Source organism: Ptychodera flava, chromosome 7 (genome assembly GCF_041260155.1).
Source record: "Ptychodera flava strain L36383 chromosome 7, AS_Pfla_20210202, whole genome shotgun sequence".
Lineage (NCBI taxonomy): Eukaryota > Metazoa > Hemichordata > Enteropneusta > Ptychoderidae > Ptychodera > Ptychodera flava.
Genome location: NC_091934.1, coordinates 4,754,984 through 4,770,699, shown reverse-complemented (window position 1 = coordinate 4,770,699; position 15,716 = coordinate 4,754,984). Strand labels below are relative to the sequence as shown.

The 15,716-nt window shown below is 38.6% G+C and overlaps 1 protein-coding gene across 1 annotated transcript in view; it reads right to left on the bottom strand.

Moving 5' to 3' along the window:
• Nucleotides 1-13,389, bottom strand: part of LOC139136615 (ephrin type-B receptor 1-B-like) — a 135,087-nt gene extending 121,698 nt beyond the window's left edge. The window contains exons 1-3 of the mRNA XM_070704387.1: nucleotides 13,232-13,389; nucleotides 12,049-12,125; nucleotides 10,727-11,384 (exon numbers count right to left, since the gene is read on the bottom strand). Of these exons, the coding sequence (XP_070560488.1) occupies nucleotides 10,727-11,384; nucleotides 12,049-12,125; nucleotides 13,232-13,322 (826 nt within the window). The 5' untranslated portion in view covers nucleotides 13,323-13,389. The remainder of the gene's footprint in view (nucleotides 1-10,726; nucleotides 11,385-12,048; nucleotides 12,126-13,231) is intronic.
• Between the last annotated feature and the right edge of the window lie 2,327 nt (nucleotides 13,390-15,716).

Here is a 15,716-nt window from a genome sequence, read left to right as displayed (position 1 = left end):
ATGGATGTCAATCATTAATATCAAAGAGGAAAATCAGTGAATCAAAAACTTTGATGGGTGTTAAGACTTGCCAACCATCCAATTAAATCTACTGAGGAGCCATAGAGAGCTTTTTTAGCCAAATCTGATGTGTACAGTGTCTGAGAGGACCTTTCCTTGTGTAACATTGAAACCATAAAAGCACAGCTAATAATGACAAAAACTGCCTTTTTTAACTGTTATTTTGTTCATAAAAAAGCATCTTTCTACAGAAAACCTATGAAACAAAGGAAAATAATTGCATCAATGAGAAGGAAAGATATCTTGTCATTTTTCTATCTCTAAAATAAGTCACTGTATCAAATATATATTGTGAAATATTTGTGCATGTTGCTTTCTCATACTGAATTCTCACAGAGAGAACAGAAAAGTATCAGGAATTTGTCATCCTTTTCATATGAAATGCAGATTTCATAATGGTACACTTTCACTTAGCAAACATCAAGATATCTCTGAAAGTATGGCGCCCGAAGGGCGCGCCAAAAAATATGAAACATCCTGATATCTCTGATATGTATGCCTTGTATATTAAAGTCATGCACCTGAAGGGCATGCTGAAAGATGTATGATATATTAAAGTAATGAGCTTGAAGAGCACGCTGAAAAATATTGAACATACAGATATCTCTGATGTATGTATGCTTGATATGTTAAAGTTGGGCGTGCTGAAAAATATGACTGATTATTAAAGTTACGCGCCCGAAGGGCGCGCCGAAAAATACAACTGAATGATGAAATTTGTGGCTGACACTAGCATTTTAGGCAATGATGAGCCTGTGTCAAAATTCAAAAAACACACTGACCCCCCCTATTGGGCATTTCAAAAACATGGTGACCCCCCCTATCACCAAAGTCAAAAACAGGGTGACCCCCCCCATGAATCCACCGGCCCCCCCCAGGCTGAAGAAACTGACCAGTCCCTTATGACTTTGAAATCAACTGTTTGTGTCTTCTTGAAATTAATTAACCGCATGGTGCCTATCTACCATGGTACATCAATCACTGCTTATTTATTCAAGAATTTGTCAAAACTCATGACACCACTGCCAATTAGCATATAGCCACGGAAGTCAACCAACAAAGAGGAAAATACATGTATATATCTTCATTACGATGAAACAAAGAAAAAAATGTAATGATCATCATGTTTGACGCCAGACAAAAGCAATATGAGCCTGTAATTGTTGACTGACTACTAAATCTGTCCCAGATAGCAGACAAGTGCAGAAAGGGTCTTCCGCAGAGCTCATAAATCTGACAAACAACACATTTCCAAATAGATGTTGGATTGATTTTATAATTCAATGTGAGATAAACAAAGGAAGCTGTCTCGTTGAAATCAATATGGATGTCTTGCCCCAATGATGTCATGGCTACATTCACTCTTTTTACCTTTCTCAATTACAGCACTGAGATCCATCAGAATGTCATAAAACCACCAAATGTTAATTTGGAAGATGCTGGGAGTTACTGAGGTAATTTCAAAGAGAAAATCACAGTAAATTTACAAATTCTCACAACATGTTACACATTTGTGGAGAGAGGAGCAAGTCATTTCTGATTGTGCTCATCCTAGCGAACAAACCATTTCAAAGATGACTTTCATAACAGAGTTGGGTGCACAATATAGCATGCGAAAAATCTACTGATTTCGCGGGTACTTCCACAACCCACTGGGATTGCCCGAGGCATTTCCAAATCTGACAAAATTATCCCCTGGCCAATCAAGCATGCCAAGTGACCCCTAAAGTTTTTCAACATTTTGACAAGCATGGGTAGTTTACAGTGATCACACACATGCGTAGACCGTGAGTGGCCCTTACACGCTGGATTCACTGTCGCCAAAATTCAAACACTTATCTAATCTACTGAGACAGCAGCTCGACTTTCTCATCTCTAGGGGCACTAACACTCTACTCTGGTATTTTTTTTGCAAGGCTGTTGAAATTAACATCTTTTGTCGTACTTTTTTCTTCAAGGGAACAATAGACTCTGCATCTTTGTCCTAACAGCCATGTTTAGCACCAATGCTCCCATGTGCATTACTGTCTATGATTAGCTTGTCTTTTCCTCTCATATAGCAATCTCTTCACACAGTCTCAGACATATCTCTGTTACACTTCCACCCTCAACAACAATCCCCTCTGATTACCATGATAATACTTCCTTTCTTCCCAAGCCACACCTTTAAACAAACTCAAGATCTCTGAAAAAATTTCACATTGTTGTTGTCCATCTGCTTGGACACTCACTGGTTCAATCTAGAGCCACCCACTACCCCTTCAGGTTAGATTTTCCTATGGTAAGTAGTGGGGCCTAGAAGTTACAGTGGGGCCTAGACCTTACAGTGAGTGCAGAATTCCCCGGAATAAAACTTGAAAGATGCAAATCTTCATCTGGGATTGATACTGGCGATGATCTTTAAAGTAAAGATGACAAATGATATGTTTACACGATTGCATTGTTTGGCTCAAAACTTCACCTGAAAAGTCAAAGAAGGACATAATGCATTTGTATTTCAACTTTCTTTTGTACAGAAATATCAGACAAAGATTCCTGCTTTTCCCAAAAAGAATTAATTTTCACAAGTCACAAAACAGTGACACAGTGTCCCTCTTCAGAAAACAGCCTGGATTCCAAATGTGGAATAATGAATGCTTCAGGATTTTTTTCCTTGATTTATGAATTTCCAACAAATTTGGAAAGTGAGGAGTTACGATCAGCAGAGTAATATTCCTGCAGTAAATAATGGAGTGGCGGAACTCGGAGTGGTCTGGATTACAAGGCCAGTATAAAATGTCACCAAGAGGAAGTTTAGAAAGCTATGTCAAACAGTTTATAAATCTAGAACAGTTAGATGAGTTAAGTAAACAAAGACCCCTATAATTCTACACTTACAAACATTTGTTTGACTACTGTGTCATGTTGCCGAGGAAACAAGTCCATCAGAAGCTCAGAAGTGCTTTTTAAAATCATCCGACTCTCTGAAAACTTGAACGCATCATTGTAATCCTATAACTTTTCCAGTCAATACCTGAACAATTTGAGAGGGAGAGTTTTCAGTTGAAATTCTATCTGCAGAATCAGAGCTTATTTTGTCAAATGTTGGAAAATCTTCAGCATTATTGAGTGGCAGTTTCTAAATGGCATAAGGTCATACAGCTAGGCGTCTTTACAACCATTGACTTTATCTGGCAAAATAGCATCACTTGAACTTCAACTCATGACACAAAATTGTTGTGGTTTTTACCAGAGAAATGACCACATGGAGAGAGTAAAAGAGACACAATGTGGTCAAATATGACAAAGATGAGTCAAGAAGGAAAGAGAACGGTTTGTTGATACTTTGTTGATGCAATCTCTAGAACAGAGTTGTTGTAACAGGCCACGATGTCTCATAAGTTTCAGAGTTTTAACCCTACATTTGTACACGGTGACATAATGTATTTATTGGACGCTTGAAATACACACATCATTAACATATCCAACTACGGGGCAAAAGTGGCTTTTGTACAGGGATTTTCAGAACGCACAGTTAAGTTGCATTTACAGCGCGCCTTGCCTGGAGGGAAAGGCTTTGATATTAAAAGTCCAGTCTAGTTTTCTTTCTTTATTTTCTGTGCAGTTATTTAAAATCTAATGAGAGTTAATAAAGGGACTGTTAGTATTTTGTATTTGTGGAACATTTGCCAGCAGTCAAACAGCTACTGATCGAAAAAATATCTCATGCAGGTAAAAGACAGTTGATGCCAGACTTTCTAAATGAGCCAGGATGAAATATTAACAGGCTTGCTGCTTCAAAGGGGTAGGAAACAGGAAAGATACTTGCTACTGGCTTTCTGCAATTATTTCAATATCCTCATACATATAGAAGAAACTTTAGTGGTATACACACAAGATCAACTGTTTTCTAAATCATGGTAGACTGAACTGTTCATTTGAAGATTTCAGGTCTATAGAACGCTTTGGGTATGCTCTTGGCAGTTACAGTATGTATAGCTGAACAAATGCTATACCCTGCAACACATTTGTAAGCCTGATGACATCCTAGATAACGGTCACTCAAGCGCTTCGTTTCTATTCGCATTACAATCAGTTAGAAATTACAGCAGTTCAGGGTACTGCCTTTCTTGATCCAAATAGCTGATATCGTTCATCATTTTTACATGGTTAGGGAAAAAAGTCAGATGTTATCGCCGGTGAATTACACACAACGGTTTAAAGCTATTGGCATGTCCTGTGTGTGTAGCGGAGGAAATTGAAACAGACATTAGCGGTTCAGCCATTGAAAACAATAACACCATAATCAATACTCAATGAAATTACACCGCTCACAACAGCACATATTTCAGTGTTTTCAATTTTGTATTTCTGCCTGATTAGCCAGAACTAGCAGCCATTATGAGCTTCTAGACTATCAAACCTTGGCATCAGCCAATAGAAATGAGAGTGAAAAAAAACACAGAAAAAAAAATCAATCATACCATTAAGCCAATTCAAAATCACATTTCACATAAAATGTCGCAGAAAAGCACTTACAGAGCCAAAAAGACAAAATATGGAAAAAATAATTGAAAGTAATTGTATTGTTTATTTTTGGATTATCTCTATATTAGAAAAGTGGTGTGTATAATATTATTGAAGTCAAAATTATCGCAATACTGGAATAACCAAATCTGGAAAGAAAAGAGAGAATTTTCACCTTTTTCAGGGAATTTAGAGATTTCCATTGTGAGTCTGGGATGTAATTTCAAGTGATACATTCCAGCTCATAAAAATTTCACATTACCGCACTTACTTCATTTCTGTCATTCATAAATACAATAGCTGGAACTTCAGAGCACGATAATTTGCCATGCACATTTTTGACCAGAGCCTACTAAAGGATTGACCTTCCCTGCTTGATTGACAAGCCTAATTTGTAAAGTGACGTAGCCGGCAGCGACCAAAGCTACACAAAATATATGTGTGTATTTTATCACTTATCCATTTTTCTGAAGACTCACTTTTCTTGCCATTAGTGTCAAAATTAAATTGCTTTGTTTTAATTTTGAAACCTTTCTAAGCTCCACTGACCAAGGATTCAAGATTTTCATGGGTATTCCTATTTTCTTTATTAGCACTGGCTACTGTGTTACGCATGCAGCACTTTAAATACATGATGATTAGCTAGAGGTGGTACCGTTTGCTGACTAAAAAAGCCTATCAAAACATCATTCAATCTCTATGCCTCAGAGAAGAACAACTGAGAAAATCAGCCTTTCACTTAATTATTCTCACTGGCTGACATAAAATTTCAAGCTTCATCAGCGTTTCAAATCAGTGCAAAATTCTCACAAGCTGGAGAACATACAAAGGACTGAACCTCCAAGGAATTTCTAATACAACTGTAGGCAAATATATTTTTCACAGAACAAATTAACCAGATTTTTCTTCCCACACACATAGTAGTGATTCAGGTTTCTCCGTACGTTCTCTTGGTGTCTTAAAATATTCCAGGCAGTTTCCAGGCCAGCCCTGCCCATAATTACAAATCAAGGAAAGTTTTTGTTCATTGCTGCTCAAGCAGAAAGGTTATTTTTCCGAGTCCAACAGAAGCAATCAATCAGTCAATCATTCAGGGTTCATTCTCAGTTGTTGAAGTGTCTAACAATCAAGTACAGCAAGCCGGACGTGTACATTCCAGCAGGAGAATCTACCTTATGGACGACTCATGTCATAACAATTTGGAAATACAGCAGACTCAAGCTACCCAGTTGAATTAATTTCCGACTCCTTGCAACCCAGAAAGCATTCTCAATTTGAGTACTTGCACCAGTCCTGGCTCAGCACGGAAACGTACATGAATTACAACAATGGCATCAGCGAAAATGACATCATGTTCTATACCAAGTGAACTGGAAAGATTTCCATGTAAATTTTTTTAATGACATGGGTGTTATTCCCAGGACGTTTGAAAGCAATGTGACGAGTTCAGGGCACCTTCAGTTAATTAATCAATAATTTGCAAGAGGTCAATTAAGGCACACACACACAAATGAACCCCATGCCGTCACTTTATAATGAAGCAAACAAGAGAACAAGATGTAACATACAGAGACAACACAATTGGACTACCACCACAGCATGTGTGCACATTACTTTTCTACAGTGTAGATAACCAGCTGTTATTTTGAAAAGAATCTCAGATGTATCAAAATTCACACAAACAAGCTAAAAAAACATCCTGCAAAACCACAACCACACAATATATCAGCTTGTCTTTATCAAATCATGTTAGCTAAATATTTCCCCATTATTTTGAAATCAAGTCACTTGGTTCAAAAGGGAATGTAAATGTGTTTTAACAAATATCGAAGAAACAGACCGGCGATAATATCCAGAGTTTTAATTTTTGATAATATGATATTATGATACAGAAAGATAGTTAGTGCTGATTTTGAAACTTTCACGGGATGCTTTCTGGAGACCACTTTATTTGACTAATAGTGTAAACAGAAACTCCAATATCAAGTAAATAATAAAAGAGGTCAGTCTTTAGGCCTTTGAACAAAAGATTTTTTTGAAATCAGGCTGGAGACAGTGTCAGTATAGAGGTAACCAATAAGAGAGTTAGACTTGGGACAAAAGATACCACAATTCATAATGATGGCGAAAGAGTATGAGCAATGGTAGCAGTGAATGAAGCCAACAGTGAGATATATCGATTGTTACCATCCAACGTTATTCATACTTTGAATGTCCCTGTGGTGTTTATTATCAGCCTAGCTAGTGAATTCCCATCAGCTGAGACGTGTGCTGGCAAATACAATTACTAAATAGATGTCAAAATTCAATCCTATCGACAAACAACTCTACGCAGCTCTACTCTGGGGACGACCAGTCAGAGCAGCCATTCACAGCCACTCTGCACAGTGAAAGGACAGATGATGTATTCTATACATTGTACTGTCAAATAATCATTCCACTGTAAATGGCTTACTACCTCTCAAAGTTTAGATCTCACTACATTGCTTTACAGAAGAATGTACAGGAATAAATATTTAAACACATTAGTCTATCAAAACCCACCCAACCAGATGTTTTAGAAAGATGGTAGTTTAAATATAAAGAAACGTTGTAAATTGAAATTCATATTATCATATGACTGTTGCTAATCGTAGCAGCCAAGGTAAAAATTGTACTTATTGCCATGGCAACTGTCAGCGATCTTACTTCCCTCAGGTTCACCTTTGACCATAATTTACATAAAAAAATTAAAAATCTGTTCGGAAAATCACTTCTCTGAAAATTTGTCAGCAGGATTAAGCCCATCCACTGACTAGGCTTTTGATCAATGTCTACTGCAGTGAAATTATTGATCATGTTTATTCAGGAACATCTGCGTTATTCCTGATACTCAGGGCGGGTTAACTTCTCAACAATTTACCTTGCTGAAAAAGCTGCAGAATTTTTTTGCTATTAATTCAACATTTTCTGAACAATGTGGAAGGAGACAAAGCCCTTCTAGCTATAGTTCTGGGAATTTGGTTTTTAACAGTATGCCTACGCAGTACCATTTTTTCCTTTGATCAGGACACACCGCCCATACCTGATGACTAGGTTCTCTTTAACAGAGTGATAAACACACACAATTAGTCAACCCGACATTCAGAAGTAAGCTAGTGCAGCTATGGGATTCCTTTACAACTCTTTTGTTTCACTGCATTTAGATGATCAGCCACAGGCAGAAACTACATTCTTTCCGTGTGCTTATAGGATTGCCATCAAATGTTCAAAAGTGTGTGTGGAAACACAAGCCTGTTCCCTTTTGAAGACAGCCTGTCTACTTTTCTGATTGATTCTTTCTTGTTTAGCTTTGCAACAGTCTGCTTTCTATTACTTTTTATTCGGGAAAGCTCAACCTGGCGTTGTTGTGCATGTGACCCACATTTTTCCCAATATTGCTAATAGGTCAAATAATTACCCTGCCATTCTGGGCACACATGCCGTGTACCATGTAACATTAACACAGTCTGGAGTACATTCTTTAAATACTCCAGAAGTTGGCTCAGTAGCTTTAACGGTAACTCTCTAACTAATGCCTTTGTCAATTTACACTAATAAAACGTTAATTACTGTAAGAAAACCGACTTGTTAGCAAGCTCCAAAATACTGAATTTAACCAGGTATGGGTAGTGTGATTTACCAAGAACCAGAAGTAGTGACGTCAAAACTCACAACGGCGTAAGCCTAATAAACATTAAATTACAGAAATTTCAACACTTACAAGTGCATGATTTGATAAGGGAAAAGCTGGGCTTTACTAGGAAATGGGCGGCATTTCAGTGGATTTAGATTCAATGTTGAATTCCTTTATTATTGTATATCTGAGTGATTATTAGCTTCCTGAACACCTACAGAAAAAAAATCTGCATCCAATATCCATCCACATGCGGCACTACTTAGGAATTCCATGGTGTTATTTCTACCGTCTTACAGTTCATCATCTGGGAAACTCAGCCGTGTAGTGTTCAGGCATTATTGGGAAAATGCTAGGGTTAAATTCCGCTACTGGGGGACAGGGATCTGTCACCAGCATATAGTCTTTCTTCTCAACTTCATACCTCAATTTACTGACACATTATCCTCTGTAAGTGGATGCTCTCATGCCCTTCAAAGACTCATCCCTGCCTACCCCTGCTTTTCCAGATCAAGTGATCCAAACTCAAAAGTGGAAATAATTGTAGGACCGTACCATTTTTTATCAGAGGTAGTGCTGGTTTGCAAATATACCAAAATATGTGAAAACATAATTATCTTTTCCTCACAGTGAATCAAATAAAGCAAAATAAATTCTTAACAATTAAATCTCATATTTTCTGGCATCAACTGTCAAGTGTTTGCTGTTTACCATGGCAACTGATTAATGGCACATACATACTGATCTATTGAATTGGAAATTTTCCCGTTCCCACTTTGAAAAGGTTCTGTCTCTCAGCACCGAACTGAATGACAAAACCCTTGTCAACTATTCACTGCATATTACTAGATTCAATGACACAAAGCTTTTCATCCTGAGCACCACCGCACAGCCAAATGCACATTCACAATTTTTTTAAATACAACATTCTCTACTCTTGTTTTCATCCTGTCATCATCTTTTATTCTCTCAGCTCTGAAGATTGAACACAAAGAGTTCCCTTGGTGCTAAAATATATTAAATTCCCTAATTTCTGAGGGTGTTTGTTTGATTGCCTGCTGAAGAATCTCATCACCACATATTCTGTAGTCTTTTCCATTACCAAGACACCTTGCAGTTCTGAATAAATGTCAATTTTCAATTTCATCTGTCGCAGCAAACATTCTGAACGTTTGAATTTGCATGAATGGCTGATGTACAATGACAAATACACTACGGACTATATCTAACAATATCAAATAATATTTTTCATAACATATTCTAGTACCCTGGAGAGATATATTGATACAGCATATTCCTTAATTTCACCACTTTACCGTATATTAACTAAATTCAATCAATAAGTACACCTCATGGTTTTTTTATGAAAACTGAAATCACTGATTTCCAATGTACGGCATTGCGGACCTCTACAAGTAATTATCAGTATTGATAATCCACTAAGGTTAAATTATTGCTGCGTAGGGGAAAAAATTGTCCTCTCACAGAAATACTGATGCTTTAAAAATTTATAGCTATGGCAGCGTAATGGGCTATTTGGGCGATTGTCAGCATTGAATCTAAATGAGGTTTGCGTGTATAGCATGTGTGTGATTAAAAACTGCATTGAAAACGAGCAGTCAGATTCCCGGTAAACATGCAACCCAGCAACTGAAGATGAACTACACATGAAAATTAAAACGTCTTGTTACACTCCAGGAATTTCTCCTACTTTTTCTTATTATTAAATTCCAACTGGTGGGACAGGGTTGGGTTGCTGGCCGAGGTCACTGATTTGTTTAGTCCCACGGATGACTGTGCCGATTTGGATATGTGATGATTTTGCAACCAGCATGGTGTCAAACTGACAGCTACTGGACTTAAAAATATGTTTTCTTCAATGCTATTTGTATGATCTCAGAGACAACAATTGGACTCTACCTGAGGACACACTTGTTAGAGGATTCACCTTTCATCTATGGAATTCTCAACCAGCTTATAGGTATGATATCACATTCTCTCCCCTTTGATTGCATATTGTATGCTATCAATTCTTAGCACATAACTTCCCAATGGAAAATTGATCTAATCTCCAACTGCTGGCTGATACTGTAAGTTTCTGATACTCCTTGGAATACTGAAAACTAGGAAGGCTATACAAGATGCCCAGTCTTGGAATGTATATGCTTAATATATACATAGTATAATTCTCATGATGAGAACCAATCGAGTTTTTAGGGCAAGAAACAGAAGTGAACATCCCAGGGAAGTAAAACATAGCCATACGAAAAATGATCTGATGACCGGAAAATTCTCCTTAGCCTTACCACAGTAATCTGTTCACCACAAGTGGATTACATGAGCTGGAGAAAGCTAAGTCCTTGCAAACTTTGAGTAGTTCAAAAAAGATTTGTAGGGATTTTCAAAGGCTCCTTTGGGCTTAAAAATTTTAATTACTCTTACTTACGAGTTTGGTAAAAGAGGATGTATTACAGGTAAAGATACATCCAGGCTTCACTGACTTACCTTCACATGCGTGTGTACTAGTGGCTTGGTAGCCTGGTTTACAGGCACAACTTCCGTCGATCAAAGTCCACATACCATCACTTTGACACTGATACACTGGATTTTCCGTGCCAACATGCTCCGCGTTCTCCACGCACTGCCCAGCCACTTCAACTAGAGACTTGGCTCGTGGGCCAGCTGGTGTCTCCATAAACACTGCAAAATTCTTTATTACTTCAGGACAGGCGAAATAGTAGACTCTAACATTGAGAATTGCCATACAGGACCCTTGGTCTTGAAAAGCTAGGTAAAATCCTCTTTTAGTCGTTGGACCAAAAAATCTGGTTTCCCTGTTTATAACTTCATTGGATCCATCAGAGAAACGACCGCCTGCAGCTATTCTGTCGATCTTTTTGTACGGTGGTGAAGCCCATGTCGGCCAATTAGAATCAGCATTATCCAAGTCTGTCTCATAATAATATAGATCAAATGTTTCTTTGCAGGACACAGCGTTTGGTATGTCCACACACTCTCGCATTGAAAATTCAACCTCTACAGCCACCCGGTTGGCTTGCTTTGCATCAATCCACGTCATTCGCAACCAGTTATTCTGGACACCTCCATAGTTAACGCGGCAGACCTGGTACCTCCTACTTCCACTTGCACCGGTTTCTGCCCACTGTTGCCCCACAAAAAAAGAAATTAATAACAAATACAATAGGTCATACACAAGAGGTCAGTGATAAATGGAAAAGGAACCAGCATGATAAACAAACTAATAGTGGTTCGACTGCATGGAAATATTTCTAGAATGATTTAGATGGGGTCAAGCCCAAGGAGGCGTACTCTCATATTGAAATACAAATAGACTATCTACAATACACAAAGAGCTAGCCGTGTAATTTCTAAATAGCTTTGCAACCTGCAAACATCTGTAAAATTTAACAGCCATGCAGCCAAATCCATTGTCTGTACAATTCTTTCGACTTTACAGTCAACCCAACATGAAGGACTTTGCATAATACAGTAGTTAATATTTAATGAAGATGTTCGCTCACATTCAGTTTATTGTGGCTTCCTTTCACAAATAAACACAAGGAAAATCTCTTTATACAACCCATAAACAATATTAAAGTTGTTGTAAGTTGGGAACCGGTACGAAAGTTCATGAGGTCTAATGTTTAAAATTACTGACATGCGTTGGCCTCTTTGGTGTTTTTCCTTTTCTTCTTAACAGACGAAGTCGTTCAGCCCCGTTTGTTTCAAATGTCCACACCACGCCATAAAAATCAATAGCAGTCTTTTTTCAAACTGAACACAAATCGAAGTAGAAACCAACTTACCCCTGGTCTATCTGTGAACGTCTGGTGATATGTAACCCAACTAAGACTTCTTTGATCGCTTGAGCTGTACAAAGATTCTGAAGAATAGGGGAGAAGTATTAGTTTTATTTCGACTTTAAGTTAGTTACCTTCGTGCAAGAGTCGATAATAGACGCAAGGTTTGGGAATGCATGAGTATGGATGAAATGTTCCCTGTCATTTGGGATAAATTACCATTGTGCTGTGCTCGTTACACGACTCAAACTTCAAAGTTTTCGGCCTTCGAACCGCCCCATTTAAAACTGTTGTCGCACACAACCATCGTGAATTGAGATCCTTTACGCTATCTTTTGTTCCTTAGAATTTGACAAGAACTTCACAGTTGCTCACAGCAATTAGCGTTTCTGAAGGTGCCAACCACCCATTCGCACTGTAACTAATTTTTATTGTTTTGTCTTTCTTGTGCAAACGAACACGACTTGGCCGTCGAGTACCTGCTTTGTCGGTCACCGCAGACACGCAGGCCGACTGATATCGAGACAAGACTGACAAAATGTCTGTTACGTCTTCTTGTCGGCTCGTCTTACGTCTGACAAGATTTGATTTCACCGGCAGAAACTCATCGACATCGCATCGAAAGGTTCGCTGATTATACGCCGCATACACGAACAGTATCGACAGCTGCTGGCGCTAACATGATCGAGCTCGTAAAATTACAACTTTAAACTGACATAGCGATGACCCAGCAACTGTGTTAGCAGGCAATACCGTACAGTCTATGTCAACTTTTGAGGTTCAGCAGTGGAATACCGATACGGAAGTTTAGAAAACTTGACAGCTCTTTCAGCCGTAAACATATCGGTTTACAAACAAACTCACCATACAAAAAATCTTTGCAACGCATATCGCGGGACCCCATCACACTGGCATTTTAACGAAAAACCAGTTCCTAATAGACTAGACAACGATACTGATTAACTATGAAGTCGTGTGTTGTAAAACTAACTGAATATTCTGTGAAAACATCCTACACGTTATGCCGAACGAAAGTTTATGTGAACGGAGGTCACAGCTGACAAATAATCGCTTTCTCCGCACAAGATCCCGGGGCTGTCAAAATTTATGTTTGTGAACAAAAAATGTCTTTTGACTACCAGAATCTTTATAAAATTCACATGCGTCATAGTATATCATAAGTACTAACCTTCAAGAGAGGCCGTATTCTCCAAAACGGAAAGGAGAACTGTGAAAAGTAACGCCAAAGTGAGAGAAAGTGTAGGCCTGTTGGTCGCCATGATTCGTGCTCACTCTTCTGATTGAAAACTCAGCGCACACATGATGATAGCCACACACTTTACCAGACGATACCATTCATGTCAATGGGGGTGGATGACTAATTATGATGGACAGTATCTGATTTTAGGGAAATACCTTCGGGGTTTATGGCGTGTGTCTCCGCTGTCTCGTCAATAGAGGGCCTTCCTGTCTTCCTCTCTGGCCTTACCTGCGGAACTGATATACACGTACCCAAAATTTTTAAGTTGAAAGTATGACAGACAGTAATGTGAAAATCCAGCTGTCCTTGCTCAGCTCAAAACAAAATTTTGTAAGTTTATAAATTGTGAGATTGTTAATCTTTTCACGTCGATGATTTATCACTTTGTATTAAAATATGATTCCTTTTCAATTCCGGGTCTTTGAGACTCTGCGGCCTGAAGGCAAAGGCCCGACCACGCGTACCGGGAAACTCTTTCAACCGCCGAGTCATCAAACCTTTGTCGTTGGTAGTCACTCTGTTGTACGGTTACCAATTGCTAAAATTAGTTCAACAGAACGAAGGGAAAAGTTGCGGGCGAAAACTTTATCGTGTAGCCTGACTAGCCACGTATGATGGATCACGGGGATGGATCATCGTCGCTTTGTACAAAATAAAACAGAAAGTACGTATTTATACGTGTGTTGGTTTTCCTTCCAAACTTGTTGCTGCTCAGGCGTGAGATGACGGGCGTTGATAGATTGAAGACCCACTGCCCTGAATTTTCATCGTAGCGCGTCCGCGTCAGGTACGGGCATCCCGCAAAGGGGAGGGTGACAGATTCGGGACACAGAAACAGCGACTTTTCCTTGACTATTGAGTAGTTTTAAAGTTTTGAACTACAAAGAACTACGGCAGATGTTTTACGTTGCCTGTCAAACTTTCTTTGACGAGAGATCAGACACTTTCACAACCACTTGTGGTAACTATGATAAACGCACCGGGCAAGCCAGATAATCACTTGCCGACTGGAGGAGGGTTTAGCTGGACAAAACAATCTAAAACAACCTGCCCGTTTCCCATGAAATATTTTATTATCTGACACGGAAATCCGATAACGCAACGATTGATCGGTAATAGCCGAAACCCAAATCTGTCAAAAGTTGTATGTCAGAGTCGGTCGTATGCAAGATGTGTACCCAACATGTATACACCTTGATAAGTATTTTAAGGCTTAGGCTACATTTACCACAGAAATACCACCATGATAAACTTTCTGAAATGCTGTAACTCATTTGGTAAAAGATTAAAATTAGACTAAATGTGTTTTAAATGTTTAAACTGGGATATTTTAGTAGGTAGTTCCGGTTACTGCTACCAGCAATGGACTTGTCGGCCACAATCCTTGTGAAACTTTAGTATATTTATTTGTGCATGATACACAGTACATTCACATTACGCACATCCGTAATGAGCGCTGGGTGGCTTGGATTCGATCATTTCAGTGTATGCTTGCAGTTTAGATTATATAGTGATGCAAATTAAAAATTTCATTTTAAAATCATCCATATTCATATTTATCGTATATATATATATATATATATATATATATATATATATATATATATATATATATATTTACCGTTTTCATATGTTAGCGGAAAGTATACGATATGTAGCTGTAAGTTCACAGATATATATTTGGTAGACCAATCCTACGTCCACAAAATCATTGTCAAAATTCGGTGGCTACTACTCAACAAAGACTGACGGATGTCGACGTTGCTGACAGACCTCCGCGCGCACATTCCGGTCAGTATTGAGATGTTATCGAACCCAGTTCTTTGAAGACCCGAAACCCAGTTTACGCCTCCGACGCTTTCAACTGCTGGTATGACAAGGTCACGCCCACGGTTGCCGTAGGCTATACTTCGAAGGCGAAACCCAGAATCAACATCTAGCGGCATGCCCAGTCAGCGCTCACTATGATCAGCGCCACCATGAAAGAACGTCGCGTGCCATTGGGGATTACAAAATGCTCCAGCAGCATTTGACATTTAATACCCCTGAAAGAGTAAAAAGCGACGCACTTGAACTGTTTTCCCTTATTTTGAAAACCATATGGCCTTTGTGCATTGCCACGGAGCCTAAAACTGATGGTAATTAGATAGTGAAAGTTAGCTTTGACTTTTTGCACCGATGCACAGAAAATATTCTTTGAACAAGATTTCCTTGTCAGAAGATTAGCCTGTCCTCAAACCCAAAACAATTGTATAGTATTATAAATGGTATACAACCTCAAACCGTCATCTCTAATTTACTTGGCAATGATTTTACTGGAGAAAAACCCATCACGATATTCATCACGATTGAGAACGATGGGCTCGAAACTATGGGTTCTTTATAAATGTTTATTGTCGTTGAATATGTGTTA